Consider the following 22,238-nt stretch of genomic DNA (forward strand, 5'->3'; position numbering starts at 1 on the left):
CCATAATCACAGACACCACTGGACAGGTGGGCCAGTGGGTTGAGTGGTAAAGTACCGTGGGTAGTTGGTTTAATAATCAGAAACATTGTAATCGCTCTTAATACTGTGAATTATAACTAATGTGTCGTTTTAGTAAAATGAATGATTCACTCAGTATTTCTCCGCTGACAAAACCTTTTTCAAACATGTTTCAGGTGATATGTTGTGAGCAAAGAAAGAAAAGTGCCGTGAAGCACTCCCAGCTTAGAAAAGTGGCTCAGTGTAAATAAATAAAAGAAACATGTTTTGAAAATAAAGATTTCCCGGAGAAATCATATTATTGTAAATTATGGGATTTTATCCCTCAGTTATAAAACGAGCAGTTTAAATTATTGAAAGATCCTGTTTTTAAAAGACTTCCGCTGTCGCTTAAATTAAATACCACGGGATTCCTGTCCCGCGGCTCCTGAAACGGGTCAAACCGGGTTGGGGGCCATGACAGGAAAAGGTGGTATCAGAGCCACTGTTTTAAGCTTACTGATTAAGCTCACTGTTCTAATTAATTTAAGACTATTGAAAAACAATTAGGAAAATTTTATTTGTCATTCTGTGAATACATGCTTATTAACTGACTAATTGTTAAAATTACAGTATGGGTAAACAAAAGATTTCTGCTATCTACCGTAAATTAGATAGTACACCCAAAGAACGGGGAACCTCTTCCTCCAAATCTCCTGTCAAGTTAGAGGAAGGAATCTTTGTCCGTAAGGCAAATTATGAAAACCCACTTACACCGGAGAAAAGGAATTTGATTATTAGGAAGGGTCAAGAGAAAAAGAAACCCCAAACCAAGAGAGTGAGGTTTAACCCGGAAATTCAGGAAATTAACAGTAATCCACCAGGGGAAAATAACTTAGAAGAAAAAATGGGCAAATCTGTATCTGCTCGCTACTGTAGCAGAAAATGCAAATCTTTAAACTCTAAATCTAGGAATAAGTACTTCCCAGTAAATAAATAAATAAATAAATAAATCTGAGTGTGTTCCGTTTGCTGTTATGTTGTACAAATTGGTGTGCAATAAAAATGTTTATTTGTTAAGCTTTGTTCCAAAGTTTTAACTTGGCATTTTTGTGCATTTTGCATATATGCTACACAACATGAGTGAGCTATCCGAGGCATTTCAGAACCTCAACCTCTATCTTGTGCCAATTGAAGTCTCCCACAACTTCACTGGTTACATTGCTGACATAGAGGAACCTCTGGAATTCCAAGCTCCACCGCTGGAAAAAGCAAAACCTAAAAAGAGGAGAAGATATGTAGGGTGGCGAAAAGTGCGCAGAAGGAAACCTAGGAGACTCCCTAAAATAGAAAATCCTGTGAGTGTGAGCAAGGGAAAAGAAATAGAAATCGGAGAAAGTTCCAAACCAGCAGAAATAGGGATAAACCTAAAGCAAAAGGGAATAGAAATCGGAGAAAGCTCTAAACAGCCTGAAGAAATCACATTCCAGGACGAAATAGACCGCCTACTTGATAATTGTGATATACTAGAGCCTATCAACGATAATCTCTTTTCTTATCCTGCTACAGCCCAATTCCCAATAAACCTAAGACCAGCTATTCCAGACCCACTAGTTCACACCCGGCCATTAGGCCAAATGGAGGAATGGTGGAACAATGACTGGCAATTCCAAAATATAGTCAATAGTCCCTATAGTTTTCTCCCACAGTTTGATCCAGAACCTATCCCTAATCCGCCAATGAGCTATGAAAATTTAGCTGAACTGCGTCAGTTTGGTGAAGAACTGATAGGCACCGGGAATAGGATCCGGGAAATGGGGGAGCAGATCTCTTGGAAGTATGACGAGAGGGAGCGTCGTTACTAAAACTGCCAGTGAACCAAAAGATAGGATGGGTTTAGAAAAGTTTGTTTGTATTATAACTAATATAGTAAAAACTGACTTTGTAAAATGGGCAATAAAACAATGTAAGATAACCAGTGTGTATTGAAGCAGGTATAATATATAAAATAAAACAGAAGTCGAGGCATCGACAATTTTGGCTATGCTTGCATGTTATACTGATCTATGTGTTTATCTGTAATTTTGTTATCAATACTTAGACACTAATAATTTCTATTAATACTAATTAGCAGATGGAAAACGCTAATAGTGAACCAGTTAATGAAGTAAATCAGTCTGAGCAAAATCAGGAAGATCAATATATAACTAGACAAGATATTGAGCACTTTATTGCTCAAGGGATAGCCAATGCTATTCCAGAAATTGTGGCTGCTGTTCAGAAACCTGCCGAATCACAATTAATTCCTAGTAAACGTACTCCGGAAGATAACGGCAGTAACAACATAAATGAAGGCGGCAATCATGACGATCATGATCCGCAACAGGCCCCACTCCCTAAGAGAACGAAAGCTGCAACACCTGGTTGCACTTACAAAGAATTTCTTGCCTGTAAACCCGCAGAATTTGCAGGTAATGAAGGGGCAACTGCCACACTGCGTTGGTTAGAGAAAACCGAAGCGGTAATTGCAATAAGTAAATGTGCTGAGGAAGATCAAGTGATGTATGCGTCAAACTTGTTCAAAGAAGGGGCGCTAGAATGGTGGAATACGGTGCTACAAGCAAAAGGAAGAAGGGTGGCCTATGCGATGAATTGGGAAGAATTTAAGAGTCTTGTCGAAAGAAAATTCTGTCCCGAATACGAGAAGGAACAAATGGCAAACAAGTTCCTGAGCCATCGTATGATAGGAGTAGACTGTCGAGGGTATACTTCGACATTCTTCGAATATGCGAGAGTGGTACCTTCCCTGGCTTCGCCAGAACCGGTACTCATTTCCCGTTATATTTGGGGATTAATCGGAGAAATCCGTAACATCGTTAAAGCTGCAAGACCACGCACGATTGACGATGCTGTGGAATTAGCTAATACCTTAACCGATGAACTAGTTCGTACAAGAGAAGAAGACCGTAAGAAGGAATTGGCTCAGAAGATTACCCAAGGATTTCGTACGGGTAATAATAACCGCTTTAAAAGAAGAGGAACAGGGCAATCCTCAACCCCGCCATTCTGCAGAAATTGCAAGAGAAAGCATTTTGGAAGATGCTATATAACCTGCAATTTTTGCAAATCGGTAGGACATAATGAAGATAACTGCAAAAAGAAAGCCATAGTCTGCTATAACTGTGGAGAAACCGGACATTAGAAAACAGAATGCCCTAAATTGGTTAAAGCCGCAGATAATAAAGGCCAGCAAGCTGAAGGGGCAACTAAGAAAAATGCGCGTGCATTCCAGCTGACCACTCAAGAAGCCGAACTCATTCCAGACGTGATAGCGGGTACGTTCATAGTACATAACGTCTATGCAAAAGTATTATTTGACTCTGGTGCAAACCAAAGTTTCATTAATACTGCATTCTGCCAAGCTCTTAACCTACCTCTAACTACCCTTAGGCAGATCTTTACTGTTGAAACAGCAGATGGAAATTCTGTCAATATAGACAAGGTTTTGCAAGAAGGAAAGATAGAATTTGTCACACCCCAACCGATGGCGGAAACATCGGGATGAGACGAAGTGTGTAGATTGCTCAAAACGTCATAACACTATGTGACAACAATTAATTTAAATTCAAATTTCATTTCAAAACTAAATGTCATACATAATTAAAAAGGAAATAACAACTTTGTTTCATAACATAACATAACAAACAAAATGATAGATTAATCTAGGTGTGTATCTAGTCCACCCTAAACTTGTTTCATGAATCATCCATACTTCAATAATCAACCTGCAACATGTATTAAAATAGAGTTTCAATGCAAAAGCAAAGAGCGAGTATACAAGTTTGTTTACATAGCATAACAGAATAAAAACTCATATCCAACATGAACATAACAAAATAGTTTCAACGTGCTAGTTTACGTAGTCCAAGTGATAGCCCAAGTTTCCCAATGCGTTTAAGTACCTAACCCAAAGTTTCACGGGAGGTTGATATGTCTCCTCCTAACAATACCCCAAAGACTAACGGGGAGGTGCATTACTCCTATAGCGCTACTATTGTTAAGGCGGAACTACACACAAGAATTAAACGTTCACATTGCACAAAAAGTCTCAAGATTCACAAGTTTCATGTTTCATGTTTAAATGGATAGAGTAAGTTTCAAATAAGTTTCAAGTGTCGTGTGCGTTTAATATAGAATACATGTTGCACCCAAAGTGTTAAAAGTAGAAATGGGTTCGAGTATACTCACAGTTTACAAGTGGTGACTTGAAGTTCCGAGAGCAAGTTTGTAGATGAGTTAGTTTGGAGCACCTTGTCCTTCTACACAAGGAAACGTAGGTGTGGGAGTTTGGCGTATACGGAAGATTATAGATTCGGAGTTTTTAAAATATAAAGAAAGTAACATAGGTGAAAATAATCATCTTGTACACATAACTCTTGTTCTTGACACTATTGAAACTCAAAAGAGTTGGTATGATTTCATGGATTCTAAGATCCATTAGAGTCGTAACAAGGGCATGGTCATAGATGATGTAACGTCCACTTAACAAATAACTATTAAGTCATCATCAAGTCTTAGTTACTTAGATGTATACATATAGAATAACTTAGATATTATATAGTTTTACAAGTCTTAAGATTCAAGCATGAGGTAGGAGATTAATGTCTCCATTTAGGTACCTCTTTGTGTCATAGAATACATACATGAGGTAGGAAGAACAAGCTTCCATTTAGGCACCTCTATTGTTCACCACTACACTTGTTGTTATAAACAACAAGGAGGGTCATGAACATACAAGTATTAAGGTATTATCAACAACTAATCTATGGTAAAACATCAAGTAATGAGTGGATTCTTATGAAGGATAGCCCAAGCTAATCCAACCATCACACATTCAACAAGTTTCACACTTGAACATTACTTGTGGGTAAAACCCTAATTAAAACAGAAGGTTTATGAGGTTTTAACCTCTGATTTAGATGTCTCAACCATGTTTTTAAGCTTAACCAACCATAAGAGGGGTTGTAAGCATTAGGACATTGGTTTGAGATGTGTTTCACACAAGTTAGATGAAGTTTGCATAAGTTTGAAACAAAACAGAAAGTTTTAGTCCATTTTAGGGCAAATCCAAGCCTGATTCTTCCAAGGAAAAACCAAGGATTCAAACCCAAGGAAATAACAAAGCAATAGGAAGAAGAACCAAGTGATTTGGTTGAGAAATGAGCAAGTTACACTCACTTTAGTAAAGCTTCACGAATCTGTCCAAAACTCAGATTCTCAGCTGATTAGAGAGCAATTTAGTGAAGATTTAGGAGTTGTGAAAGTGTAAAGAGGGTTGGAGAAGGTGGGTATTTATAATGGAAGAGTTAGAAGGTGATTGGAGGTGATTAGAGGTGGATTAAAGGTGATTGGGTGAGGTTGGAGAGTTGGATTTCGTGCAAAATTTGAAAGAAAACACAAGTCTGCCGAAACAAGGCGCTCGCGTAGCGCGAGCATCAAGCCCCATACCCGTCGCGCTACGCGACGGGGTCCAATTTTCTGGATTAAGTTTGAAAAATGACAATTTGGCCCCTGTAGTTCATAGTTTAGGGTTTTTAAGAGTTTTAGGGGATGTTCTTGTCATATAAGCATTGTTTAAGGGCAAGACAAGTATGATTATCATAAACCAAGTATAATTGAGTGCATGAATGTCGAAATTAAGTATCGTTCTCGTTAAAAATACGTTCAATGCATAAGTTTAGTTTAATTATAAGTTTCGCACATAGTTTCCAAGAATCACGATTAAACATAGACTGATTCGCCAAATCGAACATACGAGTATACATAGAATGCGTTTAACATAGATGTAACAAAATATAAGCTTCATTAATGATCCAAGTCTCGATTTGATAAAGATTACAAGGAAAGAAACGATTACAAGAATACAAAGTTTCCAAAAATAGAATTACGAATCAAACTTTCTATAAATGGAAAGTACGAAATAGCCGGGCGTTACAGAATTGATAGGTCATAAGCTTTCTGCAAACCTATTACCTATGAATTTAGCTGAATTCGATGTGGTATTAGGAATGGACTGGTTAGTCGCCAACCATGCTCGAATCCTGTGTGATAAGAATTCCGTAGAAATCCGTACCCCCACAGGAGAAGTAATATCAATTTCAGGAGATAGACCTCGAAAGCCACTGAAATTCATTTCAGTAATGAAATTGGCTAGTTATTCAAGGAAACAAGAAATGGTGTATATGATTTCTGTAATCATTAACACTAAAAGTAAGGAACTCCAGGACATCCCTATGGTTTCAGAATACCCAGATGTTTTTCCAGAAGAATTACCTGGTTTACCACCTGATAGAAAAGTAGAGTTTAGAATTCATTTAATTCCAGGTACTACACCAATAGCTAAGACACCTTATCGATTAGCACCTACCGAAATGCTAGAATTGAAAAAGCAATTAGATGAATTACTAAGCAAAGGATTCATACAACCTAGTTCATCCCCTTGGGGTGCACCAGTGTTGTTTGTGAAAAAGAAAGATGGATCAATGAGAATGTGTATCGATTATAGGGAATTGAATAAAGTTACAATTAAGAACCGATACCCATTACCTAGGATTGATGATCTTTTTGATCAATTGCAAGGAGCTAGGTATTTCTCTAAGATAGACTTAAGATCAGGATATCACCAGTTGAAAGTGCAAGAAGAGGACATACCTAAAACTGCTTTCAGAACCAGGTATGGTCATTATGAGTTTACAGTCATGCCCTTCGGATTAACCAATGCTCCAGCCGCATTTATGGACATGATGAATAGGATCTGTAAACCCTACTTGGATAAATTTGTGATCGTTTTCATTGACGATATACTTATTTATTCCAAAAGTCAGGAGGAACATTGTGAGCACTTGCATGCACTCTTAACCCTGTTAAGAAAGGAAAAGCTTTATGCCAAATTCTCGAAGTGTGAATTCTGGCTACAAGAAGTGCAATTTTTAGGTCATATGGTGAATCGCGAAGGAATTCACGTAGATCCTGCTAAAATAGAAGCAATCACAAATTGGAAAGCTCCACGAACGGCTATGGAAATTAGAAGTTTTCTAGGCTTAGCTGGATACTATAGACGATTTATTAAGGATTTCTCTAAGATAGCTGTACCCTTAACTAAGCTAACCTGTAAAGCCGTTAAGTTTGAATGGGGGTCTAGACAAGAAGAAGCCTTTAGGATTCTAAAGCACAAATTGACAAATGCTCCAATTTTAGCTTTACCCGAAGGAACCGAGGATTTTGAAGTATATTGTGATGCTTCAAAATTAGGATATGGATGTGTGTTGATGCAACGCAAAAAGGTAATTGCGTATGCCTCTAGGCAATTGAAAAAGCACGAAGAGAATTACACAACTCATGACCTAGAGTTAGGAGCCATAATTTTTGCCCTTAAAATTTGGAGACATTATCTGTATGGAAGTAAGTTTACTATCTATACGGACCATAAGAGTTTAAGGTATATATTTGGGCAAAAAGAGTTAAACATGAGGCAAAGAAGGTGGATGGAAATCCTAAGTGATTACGACTGTGATATTCAATATCACGAAGGAAAGGCAAACGTAGTCGCAGACGCCTTAAGTCGTAAGTATCATGAAAAGCAAAAGCGAGTCCGTGCTCTTAGGTTAAATCTACAATTAGATTTAATGGAACAAATAAAGGAAGTTCAAGGAACGGCAATCAAGGACGATGCCAAAGGAATGAAAGGTTACCTAAAGGAATTAGAACAAGGAAAAGATGGAATTTGGAGATTCCACAAGAAACGAATTTGGGTACCTAAGCAAGGAGAATTAAGAAATAAGATTTTAGAAGAATCTCATAAATCTAGGTATACTGTACATCCAGGAAATAATAAGATGTACCAAGATTTAAGAAATAATTTTTGGTGGATAGGAATGAAAAAGGATATAGCCGAATACGTATCTAAGTGTCTAACCTGTTCACAAGTTAAAGCCGAACATCAGAAACCTTCAGGACTACTACAACAGTTAGAAATGCCTGTATGGAAATGGGAACTCATAACAATGGATTTTGTTACTAAGTTACCCAAAACCAGAAAAGGTAATGATGCTATTTGGGTAATTGTGGATCGATTAACCAAATCAGCTCATTTTCTACCAATGAAGGAAACCTTTAGCATGGAAAGGTTAGCCAAGTTGTATGTAGATGAAGTAGTATCCTTACATGGAGTCCCACTCTTCATTGTATCGGATAGAGATAGTCGTTTCACTTCCCGTTTCTGGACAAGTTTCCAAGAGGCAATGGGAACTCGACTTAACTTAAGTACCGCATATCATCCTCAAACGGACGGACAAAGTGAAAGGACGATACAAACAATGGAAGACATGCTCCGAGCATGTGTAATTGACTTTGGTGGTAATTGGGATAGCCATTTACCATTAATTGAATTCTCCTATAACAATAGTTATCATTCGAGCATCGAAGCTGCTCCATTCGAAGCACTGTATGGACGCAAGTGCAGAACTCCCGTTTGTTGGGCAGAGATAGGAGAAAGTCAATTATCAGGTCCAGAAATTGTGCAAGAAACTACTGACAAGATATCGCAAATCAAGGAAAGACTGAAGACTGCTAGAGATCGTCAGAAGAGCTATGCAGACAATCGCCGCAAGCCGTTAGAATTCCAAGTCGGGGACAAAGTACTATTAAAAGTATCTCCTTGGAAAGGAGTAGTACGATTTGGTAAGAAAGGAAAACTGAGTCCCAGATATGTTGGACCATTCCCAGTGATCCAACGAATAGGACCAGTAGCTTATCGATTACAACTACCAGAAGAATTAGCTGGAGTACATGATGTGTTTCATGTATCCAATCTCAAGAAATGTTTATCAGACGAATCCTTGGTAGTACCTCTTCAAGATATAGAGGTAAATGAAAAGATGAAATTCGTAGAGAAACCCTTACAAATAGAAGACCGGAAGATCAAGTTTCTCAAACACAAATGGTCCAGTGGTTTGTCGAATCAAAGATAGTTATATGTTGGTAATCATGTGGGCTTTAAACCCCTAAAAGGGCACCCTCTGATTCCCACTCTAACTAGTCCGAATGTCGAGTCAAACGTGCTTAGAAAAAGTCAACAGAAATGTCATTTTGCGATTTCTTGCATAATCTGTAATGTAGATGATATGTAACATGTTTGAACACTCATAAAACATGATAATAAGTATATAAACTAGTCTAAGCTTGTTTGATCCGACCATTTCCTGTTTAGACCCGGTTCGGAGCCGAAAGTCGCAAAAGTTTGACTTTTGCATTGACTTTAGTTCTGACCCGTTAAAGTTTGATTTAGATATGCCTTAGGACTCTCTTAGGACCAGGTTACATGATGGTATAACCCTCTGTGACCGGTTCGTTGTTTGTCCGAGTCTTTTACACATTTCCGTTAAATACTTAAAAGTTGACCGTAACGCCCTTTTTAAATTAAAACGAGAATTTCGGACATGTGAAAGGATCATAACCTTGGTTACTGATTTCTAAGCATGTCCCTAAAATTTCATGTCAATCCAAGGTCCAGAATAGGAGTTATGCTAAATAGCGCAAATTGCGAAACTTTAGTAATTAAATAGCGCAACTAGCATAACGCCTATCTAAACCCGGATTTCGACACCAAACCTTTTACTCACTGATGTAAAATAATATTTTGGGATTTTTAAAGATTTTTAATTATTTTTAACCTGCTCATAACCTGCGGTTATGGCAACGGTTCGGTAAATACCGAATATACCCTTTTCGGCCATAACTTGAGTTCTACAAGGTCTTTTGACCCGATTCCAGTTGCTACTGATTTTAATTAATAAATAAAGTAATTTAGACTTTATAAACTGTTCGGGAAACTCAGATTTCCTGTAGAACTCATAAACCTCTTTTATAATCTTTAAAAAGACCGAAATACCCCTACGGGGCATAATATGAACTTAAACTCGTTACGGGCATTATGGAATGTATCCTACTGATACCACAACCTCTTTAAGGCATATTGACTTAGGAAAACAGTGTAGGACTCTTACGGTTACCCGTTGCGCCTTTTGCGCGCACGGTTCGGCTTATGTAACTAGTTTACATAAATTAGCCGAAACGGGTCAAACCATATTGTTTTGACCCCAAAATACAGAGTGTGATTATTATACCCCTATAAAACAAGTCTTCAAACTTTTTGTGTCAAAATCACATTCCATTCCTGGTTTTCGCCTTTCACGCGATTAAACCGTATCTACCCTTTGAAACTGATCGGTCTAAGCTACGGCTAAATTAAAGACCCGTTAGGATTCTAATAGGTTAATTTAAACCTTCGTTCCAGAATAGGGGACCAGTAAAAGCTATCTGCAATTTATTTCAATTAAGGAATTATACTTGCAAAGGTAAATACTTTTAACTTATTTTCCGTTATACGGGCTTGGGTTACGGTATTTAAAATACCGCTTGGTCGGGAAATTGACCCCAACTCATTAGTAGTTGGGTATTATCAATGTGGCCCGTTTAAAAACTTGTTTTGTTGGCTTTACGCCTTTGGGGGCTTAATGACCATGTCCCGGATATCCTTGGCAGCATTTACGAATGGCCACGACCTCGACATCCGGGTGTAGGCGTACACCCGGTATTATGTCCATGACTATAAAAGTATAGCCGTTGGTTTACCCACCACGGTTTTATGCTATGTGGCGTGTCTATTAAACTTTAACCCGGCACGACCCGGGCGACCGAACGCATAGCAAACATGTAATTCTTTACAAGATTATATATTTAAATAATTCTCCCAAGTTATAAAAGAATTTGTGCCTTGTGCATTCAAATCAATTTTATTAAACATTTTACAAAAGTTTCAGTTGAATGTATTTACCAGTGTAAACTGACGTATTTTCCCAAAAAGACTAAATGCAGGTACTATGCGTAATTGGCTGGGATTTCTCCTTAGCATCATAGAAGTCTCGCAAGCTTAAGATGCCTGAAGTCTGTTGAACAATACTTTTGTTATTATTATTGATCCCCTGTGGATTTTATTTCAACAATGGTGATACTTTGATATTACACTTAACGTTGAAATATATTTATCTTTATGCTTCCGCTGTGCATTCATTATATTGTGTGGTTTGACTATATTGTTGCCAACTACGTCACGGTAATCCCCCATCGGGCCCACCGGTGAGACACGTGGAAATCGGGGTGTGACAGGCAAGCAAGTAAGTCTCTTCGATTGATGATGTCCTTGCGGCGAGAACAAAATCGGCAACATAATCGGGTAGAGCTCGAATGTACTTCTTGATGGCCATGTCTGACGTCTTGACTTGATCGGGACAGATGATGCTGAGCTGTTTAAAGCGAGTAGTTAGGGCAACGTTGTCTCCATCCTTCTGCTTAATGTTCCAAAACTCGTCCTCCAGCTTTTGGCGTTCATGGGGAGGGCAGAATTCGTCCATCATAATGGCTTTCAGCTCTTTCCATGTCAGCTCATAAGCTGCATCATTCCCGCGTTTGTTTCGCTCGGCCGTCCACTAGTCTAGAGCTCGAGACTGGAAGACGCCGGTTGCGTTTAGGGTACGGAGATTTTCTGGACAGCCGCTTTGGCGCAGAGTGACTTCGATGGAATCAAACCATTGAAACATAGCTGTTGGGCCATCTTCTCCGGTGAATTCCTTTGGTCCGCATGCCTTGAACTGTTTGAAGCTAAAAACAGTATTGGTAGCATCTTTGGGAGCTTCAGTTCTCGACTCCTCGGATGATTTACTGACGTTTTCACAGACATCGCTCACAGCTTTTGCTACTTGTTTGGCGATGATAGCAGCAAGACGTCGGTCTCTCTTTTCTTGGCGGGTAAGTGGGGTTCGGTGTCCAGATGACGACATTGTCTGCAACAGACATCGTCGTGGGTCTTAGACACATCAAAATCAAATCTCCCCTCACATGTCTACTACTTACTAAAGCTCAGGAACACATTGAAGCACGTATCATATAAACACAGATTCACGTAGTCACAGAAGCAAATAAGCACGTAAGCACGTAGAGCACAGAGACACATAAACACAGAAGCACATACACACTTAATCACAGATGCAGTCAGAATACAGAAACCTATCATTCAAAGCTCGCGTGTCGTTCGTATATATCGGTCGTGTATAGTATATCGAGTATAGTATAAGCGTATATCATAGCATAAGGTCATCTAGATTTGCAGCGACTTGTTATCGTTTTGAGGTAGAAGAGCAATGCGAGTCGTGCGTGTCGATCGAAGTGATAGCAAAATCGAATAATTTTTCCAAAAATTTAAACATGTAAACAGATAAATACACATAACATTCATAAAATCGACGAATTATCAGAGTCAGCGATTGCGGGCTCAGAATCTAAACACATAAAAATCGAGAAATTGATCGTCTGCGGCTATTAGACATCGACTACCCAAAGCGATTCGACTATTCTCAATAGACTTGTCGTCACATTCCAACTTTCGGGATCGTGTTTCTGCCTCGATTCTTGGGCATTCAGCACGTATTCCCTAGGTCATACTCGTAAGTTCAGGTCGTTGGAGTCCGTCGAGGCTTTGGTGAGAGTTTTGGTAAAATCACGGGCAAGCCGGCAAGGTTAGGGTTTCACCCCTGGCTTGACAACTTTCCCTTGATTTTAGTAAAATAGAGGAGATTATTCATCAAAATATGGATTTCACTCCTGATTTGGTAAAATCTCCCGTTGAACAAGCGTTCGTTATTGAAAAAGCATAATGAGGAGATCATTGATAAGTTGATAAATAGCTTTGATCCAGCAATTTAGTCGAGAGTTTGCGGTTTTCACACCTAATCTTGACTAAATTGCCTTCTCATTATTGAAAATTCGAGTGCGGTGATAGTGCAGTGTAAGCGAGAAATAGCAGGATATATAGCACGTAAGCTTGGTCTGTTGGTTCCTAACTATAGTCTAGGTCTCTAAGACATCGACCCGGACTAGGTCGAGTCTTGCCTAATTCCCTATAGTTATGGCTCTGATACCAATCTGTCACACCCCAACCGATGGCAGAATCATCGGGGCATGGCACTGAGCGAAACAGATTGTCCAGAAGTTTCCACAACAATTATCATTACTATTCAATTTATATAATACGTCCCATACCGTACCTCAAATAGCAAACAAATTATTACAGATAACATCTAGTCAAATATTCCGTTCCGACAACTCAGATTTTAAATATACATATTGTTTATCTATGTCTAGAGACGCAAGCTACAAGATCTACAGACAACTATGCTCTACACTCTTATTCTAGCTTCGCCTTCCTAGCAGATAAGCATCTTAAACACCTGTCACATACGCTAAAATAAAGTCAATACATAAAATGTAAAGGTGAGCATACAAGTTTGATAATAGCATAATAGAGTTCGAAATAGTTTACGCATAACCAGCACGTACACAGAGGAAAACGAAGCATGTTAATTATCGATATTGATCTATCGATACCAATGACTGCGGGTTGACTGGCCGAGGCAGTTCGCAATACATGATTACCACCGTAATCCATGCAAGTAATTGTCCTTAACAACCCCCGTGTGAACGGGTGCTGAGTCCAAACTATAGTACTATCATCGTTAAGGCAGGTAGAAAACATTCCACGTGTAAACATAACAACAAGCATTCATTTAGTCACGTAATATATGCGGTAACGATTAGTGTTTAAAGTAATTGAGTACTGTGTTCGATTGTGATTTAGAATAAGTAACATATGTAACACCCAAAAGTGCTAAAGCAAAAAGGGTTCGAGTATACTTACAGTGATTGATGGATTGAAGGGAGCACGTGAGAGTAGAGTTAGCCTGAATAGTTCGATAGCATAACGATAAGCAATGCGTAAAACGGAAAACAAGTGTTGGAGGGTCGGACAGCTGGTCGATCGGACGGCTGGCCGTTCGGCTTGACAGTCCGTTCGGACAGCTGTCCGGTCGGTCGGTTGGCCGATCGGATGGCTGTTCGAGTGGATTGTTTCTTCCTTTGAGAAGGATGTGTTTGTGTATGATGGTTTGACTTTTGAAGTTTTCGTTGTAGCATTTGAAATCCTTGAAGTATCTTTACCTTTCAGGTCGGTCGATCGGACGGCTGTTCGATCGGCCGGCTAACCGATCGGTTAGGTACTTCAGTAGACAAGTCCTTAGCAGGGTGTCACCTGATCGGACGACTGTTCGATCGGGTGGCACTCTAAGCGCGTTGAACATGTTGAGAATCGACTAAGTGTTGAAGTATAGGATCTCATGATCCGAAGAGGAATCCATTCGGACGGTAGTCCGATCGAACAGCAGTTCGTTCAATACTAGACTTCAATGAATTGTTCAAGTGTGGGACCATGTGCTAGCCGATCGGCTGGCCTGGTCGATCGGCTGACTGTCCGATCGGCTGGCTGTCCGTTCGGACAGCAGTCCGATCGGTCAACATCCTGACCTGGTCGGCCTGTTCGTCTAACACTTGGCTATTCTGGTTTGTTTTGTCGTTATATTGAGGTGTTTTGACAACGAGTCGAACCATAGAACCCTCGTTCTTACTTGTTCCTCCTGATCGGACATGAATCATCCAAATCCGGCCGGTGAACTGTTCGGAACGGAGTTTAACGTTTAACCCGAAATCGGTGAACCTCGTGGATAGAATCCAGATCTTGAGTTATGCGACCACCGGAATGATTAGTAAGTCGGCACAAGCTCCGTTTCTATCGGTTTGAAGGTATTGAGTGTAAAAGAGTTGAAAGAAAGTTGAAAAAGCCATCTTTCAATCCTTTTCACCGTGTAATGTTTAGATCCATGAAAGATCTTTGTTTGTTTGTGTGGAAATCGGCTAGATCCAAGTTATTCTTGGTGGATTGAAGCCAAACATGAAGTTCTTCAAGAACACCATGATGACATCATCCTAGAACACTTGAATCTTGATGATTTCACGGTTAGAAATCAAGATTTGAAAGATAGAAAGGTGTAGGAGTGCGTGTAGATCAAGAAAGTACAAGATTTAGGATGAAATCTTACCGAAATCGAGAGAAATCTGAGAAAAGAAGGGGAGCACGAGCTGGTCGGTCAGAGGTTTCCAAAAGTAGAAAGTTTGAAAGTGACAAGGGGTATTTATAGGATGCCATAAGAGGAAAGTGCTGGCCGATCGGCCAGACAGCTCGATCGGACAGCAGTCCGATCGGCTGGCTGTTTGATCGGCTGGTAGCCTGATCGTTCAGCTGCACGATTCGAGTGTTCGATGCGACGATTTTTGATATTTCGATTTCGATTGAGGACGATGCGAGTACGATAGAGTTCCCTATTCAAATTACTTTTAATCCCAACCACTATATCTAACATACAATCATCTATATCTCACGCTATTTCTTCTCCACCAATTATCATGATTCGATTTCGATTGAGTTTCGATTTCGAGTCGAGTTTCGATTGATTACGACACATAACATAAAGTAGACACGCACAAGTAACATATAAGGCACACACACACGTATATTAACACCAAAGTTCGCGTAATTCGAGTCTCGAGTTCGATGATGATTAGATTAGTTCGATTACTGATTAATTAACTTTATCGCATTGTTACTTCCTATTATTCACAGTCGTAAAGCGGTTCGCATATTGTTTTTCTGACCAACTCTCATGGCTTTAAATAAACTTTGATTAATTCGATTGCAATTTATTACTCCACATAATACAACTAACGTAAACATAAAATAGACTAACTACAGTCAAAGAAGTCAATCTTGACTTTGACTTTCGGTAACACGGGGTGTTACAATTATTAGGAGAACATACACATTATTAATTAATATTAATACATGCAGGAGAAATCAAGTCCAAATCGCACTCTCGGTCTTGCTTCCGCTTTAGACATAGGCGCATCTAGGAATAAGTTACCAGGTGATCATAACTCTTGCAGTGGGATTATAAGATCAGTGGTGACATTTGCATTTTGCATTTTGCATTTTGCATTTTGCATTTTGCATTTGAGAGTCACATGCAAGAAATCAAGCCCAATGTTTAGGATACAACATGAAAGTAGTAGCTTTTCACCGAATTTCGTCAAATAATGAAACAGGTTTATTTTATCAGCAAGCATTTTGTTTTAGTAAACATGTTTATTTATAAATTATAATCATGGGGTGGTGTGTTGTGATAGGGTTTTGCGTCTGTTGAATGGGGGATGTGTTTATTGAGCATGGGGAGTTCGGTTTCTTATCAGCGAGCAGTGGCATGGGGAAGGTGGTTAATGAAGAACAAAATGCTCACTGCATCTACTACATGTTTATTAACTAGTCTTCATATGAAGAAACTTCTACTGCATGTTTATTAACTGATATGAAGAAACTTTTGGATACAAATTTTTCTCATTGTGCCTTGATTTCATTAAAACAATATTAGTCTCAAAACTATTGGATACAAATGTCTCTTGCCACCGCCGCAACGCGGGGCGGGTAAAAATTATAGTTAATAAAAAAAATCAAGAAGAATACTATGTAGGTAAATTACTTAATAATAAAAAAAATCAAGAAAGTATATTACTTAATAATAATGACAAAAATAGAAATAAAAAAAATAATGTTATAAATAATATAAGTGTTATTATAATCACTTAAGAATAACAACGATAACACTATTATTATCAAATAGATAAATAAAAATAATAGATATGTAAATGAACATAAATGAGCTTCTTAAAATAGACACACATGAATGTAAATGTAAATGTAAATGAATAAATGAGAAGAACTTTTTTTTTTTTTTCTCATGTGCGTTTGTTTATCAAATATAAACAAGGGTGGAGCTTTGTTAGGGTCCGAGAATGCCTCGGTTTCTACCGATTTTTCGCTCGTAGTGTTAATTTTATAGAAAAATTTCGAGTTTTTTTGTAGTGTAAAAAGTTGGATCTTTAAGAGTCCGATCCCCATCGATTTGGATTTTGAGAGTCCGACCTTTACTGAGTTTTCGTTCAAGCTCCGTCACTGGATACAAATGAACTTCTGTCGAATTAAACGTTCAATTCACTTAGAGGCCTAGTTAAGCTTAATTGATAAAAAGTCAGCACGCTAAGTATTTTGAAGCAAGCAATTAACCCAATATCACATGCACAAGAACCGTAAGCAATCATGATCCCATATCTGCAAAGGCTTGCTCTAACAACTGCTTACATCTAATTGTTATTTAACTATTGTGTTACACGCTTATTACATATATTTGTGCTAGGGGCTGTTTGTTTACCTCTTAATGAGCCTCTTAATGGTTCAGACCTCTTACTGGTTCAACACTCAATGATTCAGACTGTTTGTTTCGCGAACAAATGTCTGAATGGTTCAGCCATTTGTCTCTGAATGGTTAAGCATTATACTGAGTCTGAATGATTAAGATCTCTAATATGAATTGGTCAGACATTTGCCTCTAAACGGTTAAATAATATACTGATTAAACCAAACTCTCTAATATAGCATGTCAACACGACCTACTAAATGTTTCAAGACGCGTTTTACCGATTCTAATTCAACCCAAGATAATAACAAAACTGAGCTATAATTAGTCTAATACGAAAATAACGATATTTGTACTAGAATAAACAGCTATGCTTGACATCGAACGCGTCCTTCTCATGAAGACCATCACAAACCTTAAACTTAACGAAAAATATTAGTTTACTTAATATTCATTTAATACATTTTATGGTTGTTTTAGTTTATTAATATCACATTTTATGTTTGACAACTGGATGCAAATCTTAGGGCCTTGATAATATCATACATCAAGCTCCAAGACTTTTCTTTTGTATAATCAACTTGCTAGTATGATTACCCGCGTTACGCTGCGGGCGGTCGATATATATTTTGGTTCAGTATAGCAACCGAAAGAGATATGCTTAAAAGAATATCGACACATGTTTTACATTGATCGAAAAACATTAAAATAAATTTAAATTAGACAGTGAGACGGGCTGATTTCAAATTAATTGTAAATGAAATGTAAATGCTATCTTAAATATAATTTTAATGTTAAAGGAACCTAAAACTAAAATATTAAACAAATAGAAAAGTAAAAAAAATAATAATAATAAAGTCCAGAAAAAAAAACTTAAGAAAGAAAAAAAATAGGATGAAAGCACTATTCACACAACTTGCTAATTGTAATTTACGCAAAACGTATACCAACTGAAAACGTACATAAAAATGAGTACGAAAACACATTATATTTGAGTTGACATATTATCGAAGAAAATTTACGTCGAAACATAAACCAAATTGAATTTATACCGACGCGGACATAAAAATTAGCACATAAAAATAGTGTTTTTAAGCTAAAAAAAGGTATGGCGCGTTAAGGCGGTGTTGAAATGTAAAGTGACTTGAATTTATATCGTTTAATAAAAACGTATTATATTTGACCCGACTCGTTTCCGAACAAAATTTACGTCAAAATATAGATCAACTGAAAACGTACATAAAAATAAGCACGAAAACGTATTATATTTGACCTAACTCATTTCTAGGAAAAAAAATTTACGTCAATACGTAGATCAACTGAAAACGTACATAATAATAAGCATAAGAACATATTATATTTGACCAAACTCATTTCTAGGAAAAAATTACGTCGAAACTAAATGAGCTTGAATTTATACCGACACATGCATAAAAATAAACAAGTAAAACTTAATTACAAAGTTTTTAAAAGGTTAAAGGACTGTATATGTCAATATTTAAAGTTGAGTGATAAAAGTATAAAAGAAAATGAAAAAAAAAAGTCAAATGCAAGTTAATGTTCATGTAACTTGCAAATGTATATATGTATAATAATAAATTTATAATTTGTAACCATACTTTTCTTTTTTGGAACAAATAACTTACACATATTAAAAATCTACTCTTAAATCTACACTAATATCCATCATATAAATAAAAACTTCAAATCACGTAAAGAAGAATACATTTACTACACATCATGATATACTATTATAAGCCCATTGGTTTGTAATTAACTATAGATTTAACCAATATGAATTTATATCAAGCAATATAAAGTTGCAGGTATAGTAAGGTATAGTAAGATGCACCTCTCTATTCTTGAGGTGTAAAGTTTAGGAGTATTTAGCAATAGATTAGTTTGTTGGTTAAAAAAAATGATTTCGGCTTCTTTTAAGTAAATTAATGGCCATGCAGAGCTTACATCAAGTTTGGATTAAAATATGTTTAGCAAATTTTCTTTTATTTCAGAAACAATTAATAGTAATTCTGAAACATTTATAGACGAAACATCATGGAAAATCCTTAAGTAGCTAATCAAATTTTTAAATGGCATGAAGAGTTGACCTTTGTCGTAGTTTTGTTGGATTTTCTGAAAGACGTGACTATAAAAATAATTCTGAAACACAATAAAATCATATTTATTTTTGTTGTATAATAGATTATGTATAAGATAATTAATAGTAATCTTGTAAAGTTCGAAGACGAAATTTCATGGAAAATCCCTACGTATGGTACGTAGCTAATAAAAAACCATCTATATATACGTCCTTTGTGAGTGACTGAGTTCACAAGCTTTCATTACAATTCATTTTACTTTATTTAACCTCTCAAAGTGTCTCAATAGAAACAACTTAAAGTTGGTTGATTTGCTGCAAGAGATCGAAAATGAAGGGCAAAGTGGTCGCGATGAGTGCGATTGTGGCGGTGCTTGGAATAATATCGGCGGTTGCAGGTTTTGTCGCAGAGGCTACCAAAGTTAAGGTAACAATAACATTATAGATAGTGGCGGAACCATAACCTTTTAGCCGGACCATAACATTCTTTTCTCTAATTGGTTATAATTAAAGGGTTTTCATTAAAGAAACATAATTTGTTACTAGTATTTCTTGTTCATTTATTAAATATACAATAAGTAACCCGAAGTTTAATTTGTTGCATGCACCAAGTGCAGTTATCAGAGGTTCGTATCGAGCAATTTTCGTGTGTTTACCCAAGTAGCCCAGCACTTGGCCTTGGTATATTGGCCGCGATATTTGCCCTCATAACTAGAATCGTTTTACTCGTATTAGTCGGTTGTTGTTGTTGTTGTCGTCCTCGTGGTTCCACTTCAACCCCGGTTTCCACTGTCTTCAATATCTTGTCATGGTACGTAAACAAACAATTAATCATTAAAAATTTAGAACTTAACATAATCATATGATCTATTAAGAGGTTGCAATACTTACATTTAATGATAGTACTTATTTTAAAAATCCAGGATAGCCTCAGTTATAGCGTTGATTCTATTGTTTGGGGGTGCGGCGCTAAATAATCGAGAGGGTGGGCAGATAGATTCTTATGGTAGAATTGCATGTTATGTTGTAAAACCTGGGATCTTGGCAGCCGGGGCTGTGCTTTCACTTTTAAGTGCAATTTTCGGGATTGTGGCTTATGTTTCGGCATCTTCGGCTAAGCAAATGAGACCACAACTTGAGTTCGCGCTTCCGGCTTCCACCAATGTTGATCTGGAGAAAAACGTTCCCTTGCCTCCTCAACAGTAATATAATATATTGAAAGCACACTCTCGTGGCATTCATCCTAAGCTTGTTTCGCGTTTGAGTAATCTATTTCGGTTATTTGTTAATATTGGTAATGGTACTGATTATTGCAATACACTGTTTGGACCTTCATTATTGAACCTTTACTTTTCTTTGATTAATTATGGAATTAGATTTATGTCTAAGTTTGAAACACCGCGACCCGCAAGGATTTGTTGGAGGCAAAGATTGGTTCTTCAATCACACAAAGAAGGATCCGTAGGAACCATCCTTTATTACGAGAACCGCGAGAACCAATGTGAACACAACTAAAAATACCTAAAAAATCTAAAAAACACATATTTTTTTTAAAAACATTTTTATCAAAAAATCGCTACATTTCATTATTAAAAAAATTAATTTTTTTTGGCTACTAAAAGTAGCTATTTTTCATAAAAAATATTAATTTTTTTGTGTGTTTTTTATATTTTTTAAAGATTTTTTAGGTTTTTTGGGAGGCAATTTGGAAAATAATAATCTAATCTTTCTGAAATTGACCGATAATAATCCCAAGTCAGTTATTAGTCAATGATAATCCGACCTCGTCCATTTTTTTTTTGTAAAATAGTCCGCCGTTAAAATAACTTAACGGAGTTAAGTTTTTTTCCGAATTAAAAACCGATATTTTATGGCTTTTGATCAGAACGAGGATACGAGTCAATTGATGTAAAACTTACCACAAAATACTGCACCCAACCCACGAAAACGGTGCTTCAATTCGGGTGTTTAACTTCCAATTAACAAAATTCAAGCCATTTTGAACACAATTTCGAGGTAAGTTTTACATCAATCGACTCGTATCCTCGTTCTGATCAAAAGCCCTAAAACATCGGTTTGTAATTCGGAAAAAAACTTAACTCCGCTAAGCTTATTTTAACGGCGGTCTATTTTACAAAAAAATTGGACGAGGTCGTATTATTATTGGCTAATAACTGACTTGGGATTATTATCAGTCAATTTCAGAAAGATGATATTATTATTTTTCAATTTGCCTTTTTGAGGGGTTTAGTTTTTAGCATTTAGCTTGGGTGGGGTGAGGGTTTAGGTTTTTGGGGGGTGTGAGGGGGGGGGGGGGGTTAGTTTTTTTTTTTTGGGATTGGGGGTGGCCGGGTGGGGGAGGGGGAGGGGTGGGGGTTAGGTTTTTGGTGGTGTGGTGGGTTTATTTTGTTGTTTTCACACTGGTTCTCGTGATTCTCGCAATAAAGAAGGTTCTCGCACGACATTCGAAAGTCAGATATCCGAAATTCTAAAAAAATAAATTTCAAAATAAAAATTTCAACAAACCAAACAACAAATAAAAGATCTAATATTCAAAAAAAAAAAAAAAAAAAAACAAACCAACACAATCCATTGTTCTAAATCACATAACATGTCCAAAATAACGCAAAACTTTGTCTTAAAAGTCAAAATAAAAACATAATCTTCCAAATCCAAGCATCGGATTCCAATCCATCATTCCAACTTTCAAGGCACCATATGAAACCTGCTGCGCAAGAACATAAATAAGCTCAGTCTAGCTAAAAGGTTGATATAACAAACTTGATACGGTTCACGAAAGAGCTTATTATTCATATAAATATTGTGATATTTATTTCGTATAACATAATATATATTTACAATGAACAATATTTATAGTTATAATAAAAATAATT

The 22,238-nt window shown here is 37.2% G+C and overlaps 1 protein-coding gene across 1 annotated transcript; it reads left to right on the forward strand.

The window, feature by feature from the left end:
- The first annotated feature begins 19,619 nt into the window (after positions 1 to 19,619).
- LOC110928263 lies at positions 19,620 to 20,708 on the forward strand. Its single transcript, XM_022171365.2, has 3 exons — positions 19,620 to 19,771; positions 19,962 to 20,155; positions 20,268 to 20,708. Exons 1-3 carry the CDS (start codon positions 19,676 to 19,678, stop codon positions 20,548 to 20,550), a joined length of 573 nt encoding a protein of 190 aa, XP_022027057.1. The 5' UTR covers positions 19,620 to 19,675; the 3' UTR covers positions 20,551 to 20,708.
- The last annotated feature ends 1,530 nt before the right edge of the window (positions 20,709 to 22,238 follow it).

This window comes from Helianthus annuus, chromosome 3 (assembly GCF_002127325.2).
Source record: "Helianthus annuus cultivar XRQ/B chromosome 3, HanXRQr2.0-SUNRISE, whole genome shotgun sequence".
Lineage (NCBI taxonomy): Eukaryota > Viridiplantae > Streptophyta > Magnoliopsida > Asterales > Asteraceae > Helianthus > Helianthus annuus.

Excerpts from the sequence above, each read along its gene's own strand:
- LOC110928263 (XM_022171365.2), top strand. The coding sequence starts at position 19,676 with ATGAAGGGCAAAGTGGTCGCGATGAGTGCGATTGTGGCGGTGCTTGGA. Across the intron at positions 19,772-19,961 it reads CAGAGGCTACCAAAGTTAAG|TTATCAGAGGTTCGTATCGA; the intron begins GTAACAATAACA and ends CACCAAGTGCAG. Across the intron at positions 20,156-20,267 it reads GTCTTCAATATCTTGTCATG|GATAGCCTCAGTTATAGCGT; the intron begins GTACGTAAACAA and ends TTAAAAATCCAG.